We start from the raw sequence: 20053 nt of genomic DNA, 5'->3' as shown, positions 1-20053 counted from the left end.
TATATCATTAGTACAAAAGTCATTCCAGAATAAAGTAGTGAGAATAACAAATAATAACTGACATTACAAACTGAAGTAAAAAAACTGGAGCCAAGAGCATAGAAAAGAAAGGTTTCCTGGCTGACCATGCTTATTTCCTTTGCATGCTGCCTCAAACCCCACAACTTAGAGAAGGAATGGCAATAAGACAGAGAGTTTTCTTCTTCTTTACCACCAGAACTAAAAAAAGTCTCAAAACAAAATGGCCACAACTATAAACTTCATCTAATATGGGCACTAGCTATACAAACTGAGTCTCAGAGCTGACCCACAACTGCCACACTATTTTCCTCAATATGTAGATTTTGAATAATTTCTTCTTAAAAGGAAGGCAGAAGGAGGTTCTCCCTGTGTAACTAATGGCATCCTCCTTCTTCCAACTACTCTACCACTTACTTTTATTTACCAGTGCTAAATTCTCAATGAGCAATTTTAACTTGTTGCCACATGAAGATACAGAAGAATCTGTGCATACAGTTTCACTCTGAAAACTAAATATTACAACTAAATATTCCCTACAATGTGAATTGGAGAAACATAAAATCCTGGGGAAAAAGGAAGGGAGGGAAGAGTGACAGAACACTACACTTTCCAGATTATGCTAAAGATAAATGCCAAATTTAAAAGCATCCAATTCAACTTTTAGGTCTTGGTACAGAGACATGAAAATAAAGTACAACTTATTTTCTAAGGTCTATGAAAGAAGGCCTAATTTTTAAAGCTCTCACAGTAAGCAAGTTGTTCAAGAAAACCTAGGAGGAATGAAATCTATAAAAAAAATTACTGCCAAGTCTTATCTGGTAAATCATAAATTCATGCTATTCCCTTGGAATAAATAGCAAGATGCATGACATTTTCTTGATTAAAAAAAAAACTTCAGCAAATTTTAGTATCTGAAAAATAAAGTAAAAGCAAGCATCATAATCTACTTGATTCCAATTTAGTTCTTGCTGAAAACATTTTAAAATAAAGGCTCTTACTTTATTATAACCAAGCCCACTGGGATAACACTGTTAGTGTAAAGGGAATCATCTGATAAAACTCCTGGAAAACAAAATGTTTTAGTAACAGTATATATGGCTAAAGTTCTTTCATTGAAAAAATGTATCAACCAGAAAGAACATCAAATCACATGATGTGATTATAGAAGAGTATGAATACTCTTAGCCATAAAGGATACTGTTGGGTACTACTTTTTGTCATTGTCTTCCTGATAGCATCTAGGCCTTGACTATCCAATAGGTGAAAGGTCACTTTGATTAGCTGCATCATGGGGTGTAGCTTCCATACCTAAAGTTTATTCTAGAGCCAGCCACTATGCTGACACTCTTAACTGGGCTGCAGCTACATTGCTTCCCTTACTTGAAGGATGATGCAAATATTCTTCCCAGGAACTCTTACAGTATCCTTTTGGCTTCTAAACATTGCCCCAGGTAGCAGCAATTTGTGTAGCCTTATTATAATAAGTCCATTTTTGGTAAAATTTTAATACAACAAAAAATTCTATCAAATATTACTTAAATTAAAGATTATGGTAAAAGCCATGTGAGATCAATCTAGATACAGATGCTATATGGAGTAGGGCAAGCTCAGTGATTAAAAGTTATGGCTATGTGATTAAGAGAAAAGTGAGATTAAATCCGGTCCTGCAACTTATAAACTGTGTGGTCTTGAATATGTTTGCTGGGCTCTGGTCTGGAAGATGAAGATATTACTATCTACCTCACACAAAATTATTCCAGAGATGTTTAGTCTAGTACCAGCTTAATGATGGTAACTAAAGCTACTATTAATTTATGATTAATAGTTTTATTCTCCTTTCATTCATTTTTTTCATCATTTAATGGTCACCCAAAGACCTTAAGGATGCTGGTCTTCTGTAACTGGGGCTGTAGTATATAATCTATGCATCAAATCAAGTCAGGAACAAGATCAAAAGGAAGAGGAAATTTCCCAAGCTACTCAATTACATAGAACCCATTCTTTAGGATATCAGTATGATTTCCTTGCAAAAAGGTTAATAATGCTAAACTGCTCAGGAGTAAAGGATTTCCCACCATCACAGTTACTCTTGCCTTTAGCCCATCTATGCCATGTTTTAGGGGGTTCTCTATGAAACTGTCTGCCAGATATGAACATCATATGGCCTATTACAGAAACTTAGGGTTAAAACTCTGGTTTATACAATTCAATGTCTAAGACTTAATCATACTGCTCCAAATGAAGCAGCATTACTGACATCATTGTTGTTTCATTTTGATTTGTTTCTTAAGTCAGGGATGCAAGATTACTTAATATACAATGCACACAAATATCTGGGTATTATGGGAAATAATGCATAATCCCACTTCCCAAAGATTTTCCTTTTGGGATCTTTCTTCTTTCTTATTTGCTGCAATTGTTCTGTTCTTGCATGCTTTGGGATTTTGAATTTTTAAAAAAGTGTTCAAAACCTTTAGTAATAAGAAATAACTTAGAAATAATTCAGCATAAAATAATAAGTAGTTATTAACCAAGTAAGGACACAGGATTTTTATTTGGAAAACATAAGATCTCTAAACATTTTAGCCAACTCAAGTTTAATAGAACAAGCCTAAACTCACTTAAAATTATATATATATATAAATGTAACTAAAAGAATTACAAATAGAGAAAAAAATCACAATTACTAAAGAATCTATTATCCTATAGAATATTTTTTGATGGAAAATTCAGGGAATACTCCACAACAGATAAGGCAATGTACCAGAAAAATGTCTAAAATTTTACTTAAGAAAGTTGGTAAATTTTATAGTTCCTATCCCATTGCTGCTTTCTACTATGATTCCTATTTATTATTTATTTTTCTGTAGGCAATGTTTATTAAGAATAAATTGAAAACCAATTCCATCAAACCGAAGAGATCAGATACTGACAATCTTACCAGAATAAAAAACACATTTCTAAAGAAGCCTTTTCATATCTTAATAAGCAACAGCCTCGTGGTTCCACTCTCATCAATCTCTTGAAAAGCAAGTGCTGATGCTGGCTCTCTAAATCCATCTCTACATCAATTTCCTCTCTACCCTTGGGTCAAGGTGAGATTTACAGGTTTTAACTCATTTTAATGATCACAACAAACTCTATGAGGTAAGTACTAGTTTTACCCCATTTTGCAGATGAAGAAACTGAGGTATAGGCTAGCTGGGCAACTTCTAAGGTTATACAGCTTATAAATGTCAGAACGGAGAACGGAGTCATGAAACCTATCTGGCTTCACTAAACATATTGCCTCATTCCAAAAAGCTGGTGACTGGTTACTTTTAATGTCTGGAAATCCAAGCTATTTACATGTAGTATTACTACATACCATTTGTCCAATTATTCCTGCAAAAACATTCACTAAGTTCATTAAATTATAAAATTTTAGATAAAAGTCTACTCAATGAAAGTTTACTTGTACTTAAGTAGCATGAAGTATGAAGGCAAATTTCTCTTAAAGAAATATGTTCCTCTTCTTGTTCTGACCATGTGTCAGGTTCCCAATTTTAAATAATAGCTTTTGGACAGGTTACAGAAAAGAAAAATCTAAAGCCAACTGGGATTAAGTGGCTACCAGAATATGCTGCTACTATGGATGTTTAAAATCCACCAGTTTCCTCAAATGTATAAAGATAAGCGGACTAAAATGTCCCCAAGATCTAGTGTTGGGAGTTCTAAGAAACTACAAACAAAAGGTAAAGGGTCTCTCAAAACATACCTTGAATATTCTTGAGGATATGGGGAGGAGTACCAGGTGTGAATTTCATACTTCCCAAACTCAATGACAGAGGGACAGCGGACTTGTGGATCAGGGGGACCAGTCACTCCAACTTTCTGTGCAGTCAAAAAATACATCACAAAAGTTAGCTAAATTAAATCTACTGAGATTGATATAATGAAAAAGCTGAAATTAGATGTTGTCTTCTCAGAGTTCCACAGAAGAACAAAAAAAGCGAGGAATAAGCTAACAAGTTTTGAAATAAGCTGTATTATTTTTTGTAAACAGGGTATTCAAATGGACAACAAAAATGCTAATCTTTGAAAACCAAATGCAATTGGTGTCATTGTATTTTCCACATTTAATAAGACTGCGAATATTTTCCACAATTAAATTCACTCCCTTAATGACTTAGTTATTAAAGAGAAGCTGCTGACATTTGGGGATATAAGACAAAGAATAACTTTTAACAAGGAGGGAGAAGGAACTCTGAATACTTGCCAGTGTCACTACACAAGTGCCTCACCTGACTACAGCAACAACCCACTAAACATGTGAGCAGGGAGAATAGAGTGACTTTCTGGTTTGGAAAAGTAGATTATATTAAAAGAATATGACAAAAAAGTATCAAAAGAGTCTTCATTTTACACTGCCCCTAAAATTCCCTTCATCAGTAGTTATTCATAGATTTAACCAACCAAAAAAAAAAAAAAACTGTTATACACATATCATTATCCCTTTTACCTATCTTCTGTTTATAATGAAAACAATCTCTATGCCTCCATCTCTGCAAAAACCTGAACTACATTATCTAAAAAAAAGAGTAATTTGTAAAGCCTTTATGACTTCCACACCAGCAATTTAAATATAAGCCACTGCTGAGGACTACAAAGATCAGGTTTTAAAACTTCAAGTTCAAGAGCAATTTGATGTGCTCTACAACCAATACAGGAAGAGATTCATACATAGACACATACATACATATATATTATGTACATAATATTTATCATGGACACTCTATAAATATTCATTTAAGACTTAACATTAGGGCGCCTGGGTGGCTCAGTCAGTTAAGTGTCCACTCTTGGTTTCAGCTCAGGTCATGATCTCCAGTCGTAGGACTAAGCCTCACCTAGGGCTCCATGCTTAGCTCAGAATCTGCTTGTCCCTCTTCCTCCCCCCCTCTGCCTCCTCTGCTCATTCTAAAATAAATAAATTCTTCTTTTTTTGAAGGCTTAACATTAAAATTGACTTAAGTTAGAATTTAGTCTAATCAAAGTATTAATAACTCCTCAACAAAAGGATAACTAACATTATTCTTCAACTTTATGCTTTAAAAATCAGACAGATTTATTAAAAGTCTCTTGTTGGAGCCCATAGAGAGACAGACACACCCCCACAAACCCCTACACACTTTCTAACAAAACAAAAAAGATCAGATATTTTTATTCAGTTTTAGTAAATTCATTTAAGGAAGGAAGAAACCTCTTCACAACAACTAATTTGAGAACTCTCTCTGGCCTTTCTAACCATTATCTTTTATAAAAAGGCCAAGGGACTTATCTCAGGTTTCATGCTGGAATACAGCTAGGTGAAACCTCAACCTCTTCCTTAGACATTTCAAAACAAAATATAAACATCTATTAGTTGGATCAATTATGTTAGGACACCAAGGAGTACTGGGGGTTCTTCCAAGTGCAAAAATCATTAAAAACAAACATACGCAAGACAGGGTTAAAATAATATTTTTTCATGTCTCAAAACCAAAATAAAAATTTGTAAAAAGGTTTTAAAAACAATGTTCTTTAAACTACATTCCAGAAGCAAGTATTCTAATTCATAAAGTAGCATCTTTTAACCTATCTTCACAACTCAAAACAACACGAGTATAGGAGGTATCAGAATAACCAAATATCAGAAAACAACTTCCTGAGCCAACGATCAAACAGAAAGCAGAGGAGTTGAAAATATGCACCTGCTGAGGTACTGCCTGTTGTTTGAGAGCCTTCCCCTCAGCTGCCCGGCACTCCTCCAGGCGGATGCACGATGTAAACGTGGATATCCAGTTCCAGTATAACTGTTTACACATCACCGCAACTAAGACGGTCTGTTTAAAACTAGACTCACAGAAGACTTCCCCACTGCCTTTACCTATCCTCACCTGTTTGCACCGTGAAATGGCTGGCACATGCACTCATCCACTTCTGGCCTCCACCACCATCTCCAACTCCCTTATGAAAGCCTCAAGAGCCTGTGTGTTTCCGTTTACTAAGGTTTACACCTTAACAAAGACTCACTGCAGTAAGGAAGCAACAGCTGCATCCAAACCACTCATTAACCCAGTCCTTGCCAAAATCAAACTCAAATCTGAATGACAAGGTCAATTCTGCTAGGTTTTATTTTTAAATTTCAGCCAAAATACTCTCAGTAAACATGCAGCTTTCTAAAGCAGCAGCTCTCTAATAGAATCAAGAACACAGCAGGGACTGGGTGGCTCAGTCAGTTGAGTGTCTGTCTGCCTTTGGCTCAGGTCATGATTCCAGAGTTCTGAGATCCAGCCCAGAATCCAACGCTGGGGTTCCATGCTCAGTAGGGAGTCTGTTTTTCCCTATCCCTTTGCCCCTCTCCTTGCTCGTGGCTCTCTCTCTCTTGCTTAGGCTCTCTCAAATAAACACATAAAATATTTTTTAATAAATTATTTTTTTAAACTTTTAACTAGAATTCTGCCACTTTGTGCCACCTTTTCATTTGAATATGCCAACATCTTGAAAAGATGACATATATTCCAGGTCAGAATGGATCTTTCAATCTAAGTAAGGGGTGGGGAACTAAATGCACTAGTAATTGGACTAACCCAAAAGATAACTTTAAATAACCTATTCTAGATAATAAAACTGTTATTACTAGCAGTTTATGAGAAAAGATTATTACTCTTCTTCAAAAACTCCACATCCACAAATGACTCACCTAATTCCAATTTCCAATATACAGAAGCAACTCTGACAGTACTCTCCAATTCCAGATCTGGTACAAACATGAAAACTACAACTGATCTAGAAGTGATAAGGATACAGTTCTGCTCCTTTCCTCATGCCTCCACTGGACAACTCCACCTTGATCTTCCCTTTCCATTCCCTACGGGGATTTGGCATTTTGAAGTGGGAGTGGAGAGGAGGAATGTACCCTTATTATTAGTATGAGAATGTGTAGTGTAGGGAAAGGAGAGGTCTTTCTGGTATTTGAACATTTTCCTATAGAAACAGTGTAATAAAAAATAATTCTGTTCATTAGGGATTAGAAGTTGCATGATGAAAGAGATATGTAAGAATGAGTTCATACACTCCAAAATAGAGGCAGCATGAACTTAAAGAATAAAGAGAATCAGCACTTATGAAGCCAATACTGTGGCAGACTCTATGCCTTATATTGTTATCTCATTTAAATGCCACAGTCGGTTCCTCAAAGTAGAAAACAATATGCCCACCTCATAGGTGGGGGGGGGGGGGGGGGGGGGAAGGCTCAGAGAAGTTAAGAGGGGAAATACTTCAGGGAAGGAAAATCAACAGTGAAGAATAAAGACAGAAAAGAACAAAATGGGAGGGGTGAGATATGAAGTACTCACTGTCCTCAATTAATTAATGTTCTGAATTCCAAAAGTTTGTGTGCATGTTTTTTGGAACTGGAACTTAGTTTTCCAAGGAAGTGAAGCTACAAAGTCACAGACTCTTATCCAAAACCCTTCAAATAGAATGTGCTTCAGAATCTTGAATTTTTCTGATGTTAGTGAAGTATTACATATCTGAAATCAACAACCCTGACAGGATTTTGGGCAACACTCCATAATCAGACACACTAATATTTCTTTAGGAAAGCATATGAATATCCATATTAAATGGAATAAGTAACGAATATGTATAGTCTCATATCAGTTCAAACCATGTTTTGCCAACAATTCTGTTTAGGTAAGTGAGATCTTACTGTAAAACGAGTTATATTTTTTTTTTCAATCTCCAAAGAAGATAAACAGATGGCTGGTAAGCACATGAAAAGAAATCATTAATCATTAGGGAAATGCAAATGCAAATCACAATGAGATACACCACTTCACACCTAGTAGGATGGATACTGGACAGAGAATAACAAGCATTGGAGAGGATGTGCAAAAATTGGAATTCTTGAACAGTGCTGGTGAAAATATAAAATGGTGCATAGGCACTGTGGAAATCAGTTTGGCTGTTCCTCAAAAAATTAAACAATTTCCATATGAACCAGCAATGTATAAAAGAACTGAAAAAAGAGACTCAGACAGGTATTTGTCCACCCACATTCACAGCAGCATTATTCACAACAGCCAAAAGGTAAAAGCAACTCAAGTGTCCATTGGATGAATGGATAAACTTTCATGGTAAAGACATATATACCTAATGATAAATATACATATAAATTCTGGTAAGGGTGGATGCCTGGGTGGCTCAGCAGTTTAGCGCCTGCCTTCAGTCCAGGACATGATCCTGGGGTCCCGGGATTGAGTCCCGCATCGGGCTCCCTGCATGGAGCCTGCTTCTCCCTCTGCCTATGTCCCTGCCTCTCTCTCTTTGTGTCTCTCATGAATAAATAAATACAATTTTTAAAAAATAAAAATTCTGGTAAGGGAATTCTAAATGAACCTGAATGAACCTTAAAGAAGTTATGCTAATAAAGTAAAAGCCAGACACAAAAAGGCAAATATTTTTTTATTCCACTGAGGCCTACCTATAGCAGCTAAATTCAAAGACAAAATTAGATTAGTGATTGCCAAGGGTTAGGGAAAGGAGAAAAGGGAAATTATGGTATAAGGGGTACAGAGTTTCAGTTTGGAAAGACAAAAAAAATTCTAGAGATGGATGGTGGTGATGGTTGCACAACAATGTATACACATCCTTCATGTCACTGAACTGTATTCTTAAAAATAGTTAAGATGGTAAATTTTATGTTATTTATACTTTAACAGTAACTTTTTGTTAAGTTTTCAGGATTCTGGATCTAAGAATTATAGATGTGATTACACACTACTTCCTGTCTTTTTCTTCACCTATGTCTTTTTTGTTCATCTACACTTAGATATCTTCTTTGCTTTCCCACTACATATTGATAAAGCTCAGGATTTTATCTTCAGCCCTATTATCCTTTCTTTCCATAAGACCTATAATCCAGTGATCCTACCAGTTTTTCACTCTCCATATGGCCCTCCTTTCTCATTCAGTTTAGATCCTAAGATCTTTTTTGTACCTCGTCTTTGCACATATCCTTAATTTCCCTACTTTTCTCCCAATGCAACAACAAAATCCTAACTGGTTGAACTCATGTCTCCACATAATCCAATACCTGAATACGGTTAGAAGAAAAACATAGAATCACACTGACTATTCTCCATTTATAATTCTTAACTACTAACCTTTCAAATGGACCCTTGATGCTTCTCTAACTCCATTCACTCTCCCACTCTCCTTAAAAATTATTTCATACTTTCTCCTATCTCCTCAAGGCTCCAACACCTCTTAGCCCATCTTCATTTTCAACCAATGCCTTTACTTCCTACTATACTAGAAAAGTAAGAAACAATCAAAAGAGAACTTCTACCGCTTTCCAAAGCCACATCTATATGTCTACCCTCTGTGCCCAAAGCCTGTCTTCCTTAATAGTATAGTATATATAGCTACATTGTCTCCCTCTTCCTCTAAAGTCAGGGCCTCCACTTGCACACTGGACAATTTCCCTTCCCTCTTTTCCATCATCAGGTTTCTCTCCACTAGATCATTCCTATCAGCATATAAACAACTGTTATTTCTCCCATATTTTAAAAAAAGGATATTTTCTTTTGTCCTCACATCTTCACCCAACTATTCACTCTGTTCCTCTTCATTGCAAACTACTTCAGAAGAATAGCCCCATATTACTTCTATAACCAATTTCTCTTCTTCTATTCCTTCTTGAACCAGCTCCAATTATATTTTCATCTTCCCCTTCACTCATTATGGAAACTGCTTCTCAAGTTCACCTTCATGTTACTAAATCTGATGGTCAATTTTCAGTCCTCAATTTGCTTGACCTATCTGCAAATTTTTCCATTCCTTCTTTCTTGAAGTTTTTTTTTTTTCACTTAGCTTGTAAGAAACCAGTATTTCCAAGTTTTTTCCTCTTCACCGGCCATTTTTCCTCATTTCTCTAATCTCTAAAACTTGGAGTACTTCACAGAACTCCTCAGAGTTCTGTCCTTTCCTTTGGTGACCTCATCTAGTCTCCTTCCTTTTAGTACCACCAACTTACTGACAAGTTCCAGATCTAAAATTTCAACCCAGACCTACGCTTTGAACTCCAGACACATATAACCCACTATCTACTTGACATTTCCTTTCCTGAATGCTTTATAGGAATCTCAAGGTTAATGTATTCAAAATCAAACTCCTGATCTTTATTTTTCCTCAAACCTGCTCCTCCCATATTCTTCTATATCTTGGAGAAAAAAGCAACTCCCTCCTCCAACTGTGTTCTGGCATCATCCTTAATTCCTTGTTTTCACAGCCAATCCACCAGCATATCCTAATGGTCTACCACCTTCGAAACATAATCAGAATTCCAATTCTACCACTACCACTATGTCCTAAACCACTGTATCTCTTACTTGGATAATTCTAATAGCCTCCTAAGTTCTCCTGGTTTTTGTATTTCCCCCTCAACCTATACAGAAGCCAGAGTAATCCTGTTCCAACTTAAGTCCTTCTACTCAAAATCCTCCAAGGTTGCTATCGCAATCAGAGTAAAAGCCTTATGATGACCTAGAAAACCCTATCATATCTGATCTCCCAGCTCCCAGAACCTTTCTGTCCTCTCATCACCTAATTTCTCTTCTACCTTGCACTTACTCAGCTCTAACCACACTGGCCTTCTTTGTGTTTCCTTGACTGTGTGCCAAGTACAAACCCCAATTCAGGACCTTTACATTTCTGCTCCCCTGTCTGCAATATTGTTCCCCCTGATGATACTCACAAGGTTCATTCTCTTATCTCCTTCAGGTTTCTCTTAAATGTCAGACAGTCCCTACCCCAACAATTTAAAACTGCACAAATCCATCCAAATTCTCTCTCCCTCCCCTGCTTTTTCGCCCTAACACTGCCACATGGTGTATCATTTACTTTAACATAGCCCCACCTCAACTCAACTGTAAGCTCCTAATTTTTTTTTGCTCACTGTTGTATCTCTAACACTCAGCAGACAGTAACCTGTACTCAGTAATATTTATTGTTATATGTTATCTATGATAACAACTTCAGCTACTACATATGTAGTTTCATCTATCACCTATGTGCTGATAACCCAGCATATCTCCTATCCCCAAACCCTCCTGACCTGCATATCCATGTATATACAATAGTTTACAGAAGTTTTCCATTTTAGATTTCACACAAGTTCCCAATTTATGTAAGCAAGGTCTCTTCTATCAAAAAAGCTCCTCTTGCCACGTTTAGTATCATCACCTACTCAAAATAGAAGGACACTGGGAGACTTATCTGGTTCTGCCTTCTATTTCAATCTCAACTCCCAACACCATATCTTTCTCATTCTATCCTAAATCTTCCTCAAAATCTTGACCTACTGTATCTCCTCCTCTTTCATTTGGGTCCTAGTCACATTTCATTCTGACTACTCTAATCACTGGACTTGATGTCCCTGTTCAGGTTTTCTTCAATCTACTGTTCACTGTATCACCAAAGTTGAGTTTCTAAACACAAATACAACCACATCACTCTTTTTAAAAGTCTTCAGTAGTTCCTCAAGAGTTATTTTACTACTTGAAAGAACTGCTATAACTAAAAAATAAAGTACAAACTTCTTAACATGAACCATGGGACCTGTGTGATCTGGTCCATACTTCCATTTCAATCTCATCTCTTACTTGAACTCCAGCCAAACAAGTTGCACATAGCTCCAAGGGTTCAATAAGCTTTCTCATACCCAAACTCCTCTTTTTGAAATGCCTTCCGCCTCTTGCCCAATGGTAAATTCTTACTCATTCCCTCAACATCTCTTCTGTGAAGATTCCCCTAACATCCCTAGACAGATGCCTTCCTGTTCATTCTCATTTCATCTTATGTATATCTTTATGGTAGCATGATACCATGAACTAGAAATTAAGAGTTAAGGATCTGGAATCAGACTGCATGGGTTCACTATAGATTCTGATACTAACAACTATATGACTCTAAGTAAGACAATCCTTCTAAGGCTTCAACTTCTTCACCTGTAAAACAGGAACAAGTAACAAAGTTGTACTAAATGAAAAAAACTGATATATAATGCGGCGTGTAGTACCTGGCACACAATAAAAGGTGTCTATTACTAACCACATGGCTTTGTTTACAAATGTCTCTTCAACTACAGAACAGGGACACATTTTCTATTTACCTAAGTATTTCTAGCACCTATTACTAAGATAACTAGCAGAAACTCACATTTATCTAGTGCTCACTATACAAATGACACGCTAAGCACTTTGCAAATATCAACTCATTCAATCCTTTCAACAAACCTATTAAGTAACTTGTTTGACCAAAGTCACTCAGCAGAGGGAGGATTTGGATCTTTGCAGGCTGTTTCTAATACTTATGCTCTTAACCACTATCTTAATAAATACTCAATAAAACTGTGCTAAATTGCCAAATGAATGAACTCAAATTTAACTAGCCTTTAATATGTGATTTATAATTATGGGTAAATGCCGTAAGATACTAAAACAACCTCCCACTCCCCATCTCTAATTTCACCAGTACCAGAGAGAAATCATTCCAACAACAACAAAGCAGTCACGAGGATACCTTTAAATCCTGGCATGCCAAGACTAACGTCCTGTTACCAGCTGTTTTTGTTTTGTTTTGTTTTGTTTTTTAAGAGAGAGAGAGACAGAGAGAGAGAAGGGGGGTGGTTGGGAAAGGGAGAGAGCATCTTAAACAGGCTTCACACTCAGAGCCCAATGTGAGGCTCAATCTCACAACCCTGAGATCAACCTGAGTCAAGAGTCAGACACTTAACCAACCAACACCCAGGTGCCTCCGCTCTTACTAGCTTTTAAAGCTCTCTAAAATTCAGCCCTATACAAGTTATTCAATATATTTCTTACCACTGTCCAACAAAGATTCAGTTTTACCTAGCAGACTAAATACAAGCAGTTCTTGCTTTAAATGGTGCCATGTTAACTCAAACTTATGAACTAACCTAAACTGAGATTAAATCTTAGTCACCAGAGAAGCATATAAAGAATGGACATGATTCTAATAGGCACATGTTTCCAATAACACAGTGCTATGCAAAGCAAGGACAATCTGCCCTATGACACCTTTAGGCGCAGCTATTGTTTTCTATATCATCTCCACAATGTGACTTGCATATATATTAGGCCCTTAAGTATTTATTGATCTGATGGACCAATAATCACAATGTCTCTTACATTTATAGTAGTCATTTATTCCTCCAGGCTCTACTTAATGTTGTTTACCCTACCTGGTAAGCCCTCATTTTCTCCATTTACCTAAATCCATATCATCCTTTAAGCCTGCTTCTTTTGTCATTATCTCAAATCATACCAACTCTTATTATCTTAGTATACTCTGACCATATGGAACAATCTGTATCATTTAATACAGCAATGACTTACATTCATTAGTACTCTTATGTCACTGTTTGCTGTTTATCTTTTATGTACTCTTTCCCTACTTGTATTTAGTACATGTTTTATGATTTTGATGCTTTAATAACATTTTTTTTTAAGTGTAATGCAGGATGTTACTGTGATTAAGGGCACAAGATGTGAAGCCACACAGGACTGAGTTCAAATTCCACTTCTGCCATTATTAGTTATGTAACTTCACGAAAGTCACTCAACTAAAAGTATTGGTTTCCTCATACGTAAAATGGCAATAACAATCCTTACCTCACAGGATTAGGAGAGTTTTTGAACCTAATTATTTCCATTTCTAAAAACTGTTCCAATTCTTTATGCAAAGAAAAAGATTATTTTAACAGCCCACACAGATTTCAAAAATGCTGTTAACTTTATACAACATACAAAGAAACAATCAAATTCTTCAAAATGAGAATGCATTAAAATTAGTATGGAAATATAACATGCTATTTGGTGATATTTTATGTAAAAATCATTGTATATTTTTCAAAAAGGCTGTTATGTTCCAATGAGATGAGCTGAATACAAATGCTTCTTTCTTGTGATAGAAGTTTTAAGAAAAACCATTTCTTCCAGGCCCATAAGATTACCATTGAAAAAAAATTCCAGAACAAAAGCCTATACTACTAATTTCTTATACTTCTATTTTTCCTTTCAGAAGTGGCTTTTTTTTTCATGTATTCATTGTATAGCTAATGAAAAAATATAGTACTAGGTAAATGACATTCTTACTTCTCCTGAAATTAAAAAAAAAAATCAAAACCAATTAATAGTCCTTTTTTATAAACATTTTAATATTTCACCATAATGCACCATACAAAACTTAATTACTCAATAAAATCACTATGAGCAAATACTGGATTTGCTTTTTTGGGGCACATTTCCTACTAGATGGTAAGCCCAATGAGAATAAAAACTTTTTCATAGCCTCAATACCTAGCACAGTTCCTGGAATCAAGTTGGCATGTAATAAATGAAAGGTTGTTGGTTGGAAGAATTCCAAAATTAATTCCTGTATCATTTATCTTTTATTGGTACAGCTGTAAGATCACCTAAGACCCTGTAATTCTCCTGCAACATTTTTGAAGCAAATATTGAATGAGCTACTAAACCATACCTAGTCTCTCAAAAATTGCTTCATGCAGTATCTTTGTAAATGTTTTTATTTTTCAAAACCTCATATAATGTGGGGTGCCTGAGTGGCTCACTTAGTTAAGCATCTGCCTTTGGTTCCGGTCATGATCTCATGGTCCTGGGATAGAGCCCCACACTGGGCTCTCTGTTCAGCAGGGAACCTGCTCTTCCCACTCCCACTGCCCCCAACTCCTCTGTGCATGCACACCCGTTGTCTCTCAAATAAATAAAATCTTAAAACCAAAACCAAAACAAAACAAAATGTCATATAACCAAAGTGGTAACTTTTCTAATTGGCTTCAACCCACTTTCTCTATTCCATGAAGCCAGAGAACCTGGGAGTCAACCCTGGTGTCCTCTTGCTCCTTCAAACAACACATCAAATCTACCACCAAAATCTGCTGATTCCATCTCTAGAATATATTCTAAACCCATCTACTTCTCTTCTATTTCCACTGCCACATCCCAAGTCTATGTTACGGTCTTCTTCCAGTTGGATCATTAAAAAAGCCTCTAAATTGGGGTTTCTGTGCTTCTACTCTTGCCTAATTCAATCCATTCTTCATACAGTGACCAGAAAAAAAAAATTTAATGAAAATCTGATCCTGCGATTCTCCTTGCTAAAAGTCATTCAATGGTTTCCTACTACAATTACAATAAAAACCCAAATCCTAACTTATGTCCTCAGCTTCTCTCTCCAGCTTCATCTTGTGTGACACTTTTATTCATTGTACTCAAGTTATACTGGTCTTCTTACAGTTTCTCAAATTTACGAAGTTCTTATATGCCTCAAAATATTTACAGAGGCAATCTCCGTATTTATGTCTGGAATATTCTTCTCTGTAGCACTTTGACATGCTGACCTTCTACTCATCTTTTAAGTCTCTGTGTAAATTACTACTTCCTTAAAAGAAGAATCCTAACCTCCAGCAACCTAGATCAGGAAGCCCCTGTAATCTCTTGCTGCGTTCTTTTTTTCCTATTACCTACCAGTTTGTAATTAAAGATTTATTTTTATAATTGATTCTCTGTCTTGCTCATGAAACTGAAAGCTTTGTGAAAGGTAGAGTCTATGTGCTCTGTTCACCCTATAGCTCTCATATCATGCCAGGCACATGAATATTAAATGAAAGAACCTCATGGAAAAATACCACCGTCATAAGAATTTTAGTTCACTGCCAATGAAAATAAGCACAAATCAGAATTCAAATATCTAGCTGTTTATTTCCTTGGTGCCAGGTATACCCATGGACAATAACGAGTTTAATAAAATTCGGGAAGAAACACACAGTTAGGTAGATTACTGTTGATACAAATTTATATTGTCTCCACTAAACTTCAGCAAGACTCAGCATCCCTTTTAACTCTTCCTAGTCAATCTTTCTCTTCACACCGCTATTATTCCAACTCCTGCCAACTAGACATCTAGACTAGAGGAAAAGCAATCCAGACAGAGGGAGCAGTAAGTACAAAGGCTCCAACTTGGGGGGGGGGGTGGTACTTGATGTGTCTGAGAAAGAAGAGGCCTGTGGCTGGAGTCAAGTGAACAAGGGCCAGAACAAGGGGAGTAGCCAAAGAAAAAGGCAGCCATGAGATGCTACTGAGTCTTAAAGAGAATAAACACTTTGGTTGTTAAAAATTCTAAACAAGTGCTTGCTTCATTAGCACATATACTAAAAATTCTAAACAAGACTGAAAAACATTAAAGGTTTTCTGTGCAGAGGAGTGGTAGGATCCAACTTAAGTTTGACCATATTTATGCTGGTCTCTATATAAGGAATACAGACTAGAGTTTGGGGTGAGAGATAAAAGTAGAAGCAAGGAGATTAGTCTAGGGATACTAATCAAGAGATAATGGTGGCTTAGACTAAGGTAGCAAAGGTGGAAGTGGTAAGAAGTAGTCATATTCTGGATATACTTTGAAGGTGGAACCACTGGGATTTGTTGATGGATTAAATAAATAGGGAGTATGAAAGAGAGAGAAAATCAAGAATAATACCTCTTTGGATTTGAGCAAGTAAAAGGACAAAACCACCATTTATTCTCACTCTCCACTAACAGAAACCAAGGATTCTTAGAGAAATGGCTAAATTTACAGCTAGGACAGTAAGAGCTTAGAACCATATCACTGTGGTAAAAGTAAGGATGATGATATATACAAATACTAAATCATTATGTTGTATATTTGAATAACAGAATGTTATATGTCAATTATACCTCAATTCTGAAAATGAAGAAAGAATTGAATAAATTTTTTTTGAAGATTTATTCATAAGACACAGAGAGAGAGAGGCAGAGACATAGGCAGAGGGAGGAGCAGGCTCCATGCAGGGAGCGTGATGCGGTACTTGATCCCAGGACTCTAGGATCACGCCCTGAGCCAAAGTCAGATGCTCAACCACTGAGCCACCAGGTATCCCAGAATTGAATAAATTGTACAAAGTTTTAAAAAAGACAGAGACGGAGCAGCCCGGGTGGCTCAGCCGTTTAGCACCGCCTTCAGCCCAGGGCCTGATCCTGGAGTCCCGGGATCGAGTCCCACATCGGGCTCCCTGCATGGAGCCTGCTTCTCCCTCTGCCTGTGTCTGTTCCTCTCTCGCTCTCTCTCTGTGTGTGTGTGTCTCTCATGAATAAATAAAATCTTTAAAAAAATAATAAAATAATAAAATAAAATAAAATAAAATAAATAAAATAAAATAAAATAAATAAAATAAAATGACAGAGACATGTCAGAAGGACACAGCAGATGGTTTGAAGAGGCTTCCCTGCCCAAATCTGGAACAAGGTAAGTATCAAAATAAGTATCAATAGCAACAAACTATAATTTATAAAATAAGAATCTTCAAGTCTAAATGAATAAATAAATGGAAGATAAAGGCTCTTCCTTACAGTAGAATGCCAATTAATAAACTTCATAAAAGAAATGATGGAATTAGAAAATCACCTGTTCAGCAACCAACAAAGTAATAGTTTCAGGCAAGAATCACCACTGGATGCTAAATCCAGTGGGTAAAAGTCTGATGAGAAATTGGTATTTACGTGGTTTCAAAGTGTATTGCCATAAGATACTTACAGAAGAAAAATAATTTTACAGAGAAATTCCACCTTAATGAAGTGATCAGAGTTAACATCACTTGCGATCAGACACATAAATACTACATACCTCCTGATAGTATTTCTGCCGAAAGTGAATCATCTCAATCAAATTGTGATAAAGTGAACAAGCACTTTATTATTACTTTTATCAAGTAATCATACTATGATCATGTGTAAGAACATCCTTGTTTTTAGGAAATACACACACAAATAAGTAGGAGTAAAAGGACATTATGCCTGCAACTTAGAAAAAAAAATTCTTCAAAAAAGGAACAACTACTTCCTCCTTTGATTTCCCATGAACTCCATGTTAAGTTTCTACTATGGTATGTATAATACTTTGTTTTTCTTATTGGTAGGAAAAGAAATGTGCCTTCAGAGGTAAACATTACCCAAAGTAGAAGTCAGTAATGACAAACCACAAACTGAACCAAGATCTAGCTGCTAAAAGCCAGTACTTTGTTAAATCATAAGATGGTAGAATGCTCAGCAAATGTTTGCTATTTATATTGTGTTTATTTTTCAAAAATATTCACATAATTATATACATAAACAATCTATTCACAAATAGGTTTCTTAAACTAAAGAGTTTCACCTATACAACGGAAACCCCCAGCACCAGCCTTATAAGTTCTTCCTTTAAAGATAAGAGATAGAACTCAACTTGGCTAACACACTGAGTTGGTAGCAAGAAAGAAACAATACAGGATAAATGAACATAATCTAGAAGAGTCTTTATTGATCTAGCCCTTGCACTTTTCCAATCTCATCTCTTGTCATTATCTATATCTAATGTCCTCTATCCTATGTGAAAATTTATTCCCACAATTAAGCATGTTTTCCTCCATTTTTAAGTCTTTGCATTACTGTTCCTTCTGATTACACGGGACCCCATTCCATGTCATCCTGATAAACTCCTACATATTCTTTAAGACCAGCTCAAATAGTATTTTCCCTCAATGAATCCTCCTCTGACTTCTCCAGGCATAGGTAGATGCTTGCTCCCTATTCTCCTGAAATACCATGTACACTATAATTAAACTTTTCACATGAAAAAAATTATTTATTTACAAGTCTCTCCTAGACTATACATGAAAAAAGGAATTTTGTCATTCACTTTGGCATCTTTAGCATCTGAAGCATAAGTAGGTTCTTTGTCTATACATTTATATCTTGCTACATGTCCCAAAGGATTAAGGCAGAAGCATTTAATAAATATTTCTTGCAGTAATGAATATGGCTGTTTTACCACTTGAAAAAAGCTTGGTTTTTGTTTTTTGTTTGGTCAAATCCCAACTCTTCTTCATACGTAAGATAGAAAATAAATAAACCAAACTCCCTGAATACTGGTAGTCAAGGGGCACCTGGGTGGCTCAGTTGGTTGAGTCTGAGCCTTTGGCTCAGGTCATGATCCAGAGTCCTGGGACAGAGTCCTACATCCCAGCATTGGGGCTACTTGCTCAGCAGGGAGTCCGCTTCTCCCTTTCCCTCTGCCCCTGTCCCTGCTCATGCTCACATGCTCTCTCCTCTCCCAAATAAATAAATAAAATCTTAAAAGAAAGATTGGTAGCCAAAAGAAACCCGTTTATCTGTAAAACCAAAGCAGTCATAATGGGTTTAAAAGGAATACCTTAACAAGCAGAACTATGTATATGCACAAACCATACCTATTTGCAGATCAGAGAGATAAATGAATTGCTGTTACTGCTTTACCCCAGTACAATTAATCCTTTGTTTTTCATCCATGAACAAATTATTTGTCCAATCTGAATATTCAACGTTACCTGCAGTGCTTGTTCTTGGATATCACGAAATAATTCCATATCTTTCTCAGTCATGATTTCCTGGCTCCCAAAAAGCCGTTCCTCACTTTCTTGTTTGCCATCCCAGCCATCCTGATTGTCTGCACGTAAAGAAAGGGCTCAGATGTTATTAATATTATCCTTAGTTTAATATATGAACTCGAAAAAATTCAAAAGCTTTTATTTCAATTTGAAGACCTTAATATTATTTTTAGTAGAAAAGAGGATAGCAATAAACTGACACCTAGAAAGAAGACTGAGTAAATAATATATACATATTGTATCCGCTTTATTATGAAAACCTGAACTGTCCTAAAACATAAAATTATTACATAACTAAATTTCAACTTCATTAAGACATTATATTTTAGTATAACATTACAAAAGTTTGATGAGCACCAGGTCACATACAGAAGTGTTGAAACACTACACTGTACACCCAAAACTAATATTATACAATATTATACTGTGTATGTTAAATAACTGGAAATTAAATAAAAACTTAAAAAATAATTACATACAAAAGCA

The 20053-nt window shown here is 36.0% G+C and overlaps 1 protein-coding gene across 7 annotated transcripts in view; it reads right to left on the bottom strand.

Annotated features, from left to right (window-relative positions):
- The window catches only part of KAT6A (lysine acetyltransferase 6A), a 114119-nt gene that overhangs the window by 19921 nt on the left and 74145 nt on the right, over positions 1 to 20053 (bottom strand). For all 7 annotated transcript variants that reach the window (XM_025440798.3, XM_025440730.3, XM_035699892.2 and 4 more), the window contains 2 exons: positions 19508 to 19626; positions 3779 to 3894 (listed from right to left, as the gene is read on the bottom strand). In XM_025440798.3, the coding sequence (XP_025296583.3) occupies positions 3779 to 3894; positions 19508 to 19626 (235 nt within the window). The remainder of the gene's footprint in view (positions 1 to 3778; positions 3895 to 19507; positions 19627 to 20053) is intronic.

The sequence above is a fragment of the Canis lupus genome, chromosome 16 (genome assembly GCF_003254725.2).
Source record: "Canis lupus dingo isolate Sandy chromosome 16, ASM325472v2, whole genome shotgun sequence".
In the NCBI taxonomy this organism is placed as follows: Eukaryota; Metazoa; Chordata; class Mammalia; order Carnivora; family Canidae; genus Canis; species Canis lupus.
This window is presented reverse-complemented; position numbering and strand designations above follow the sequence as displayed.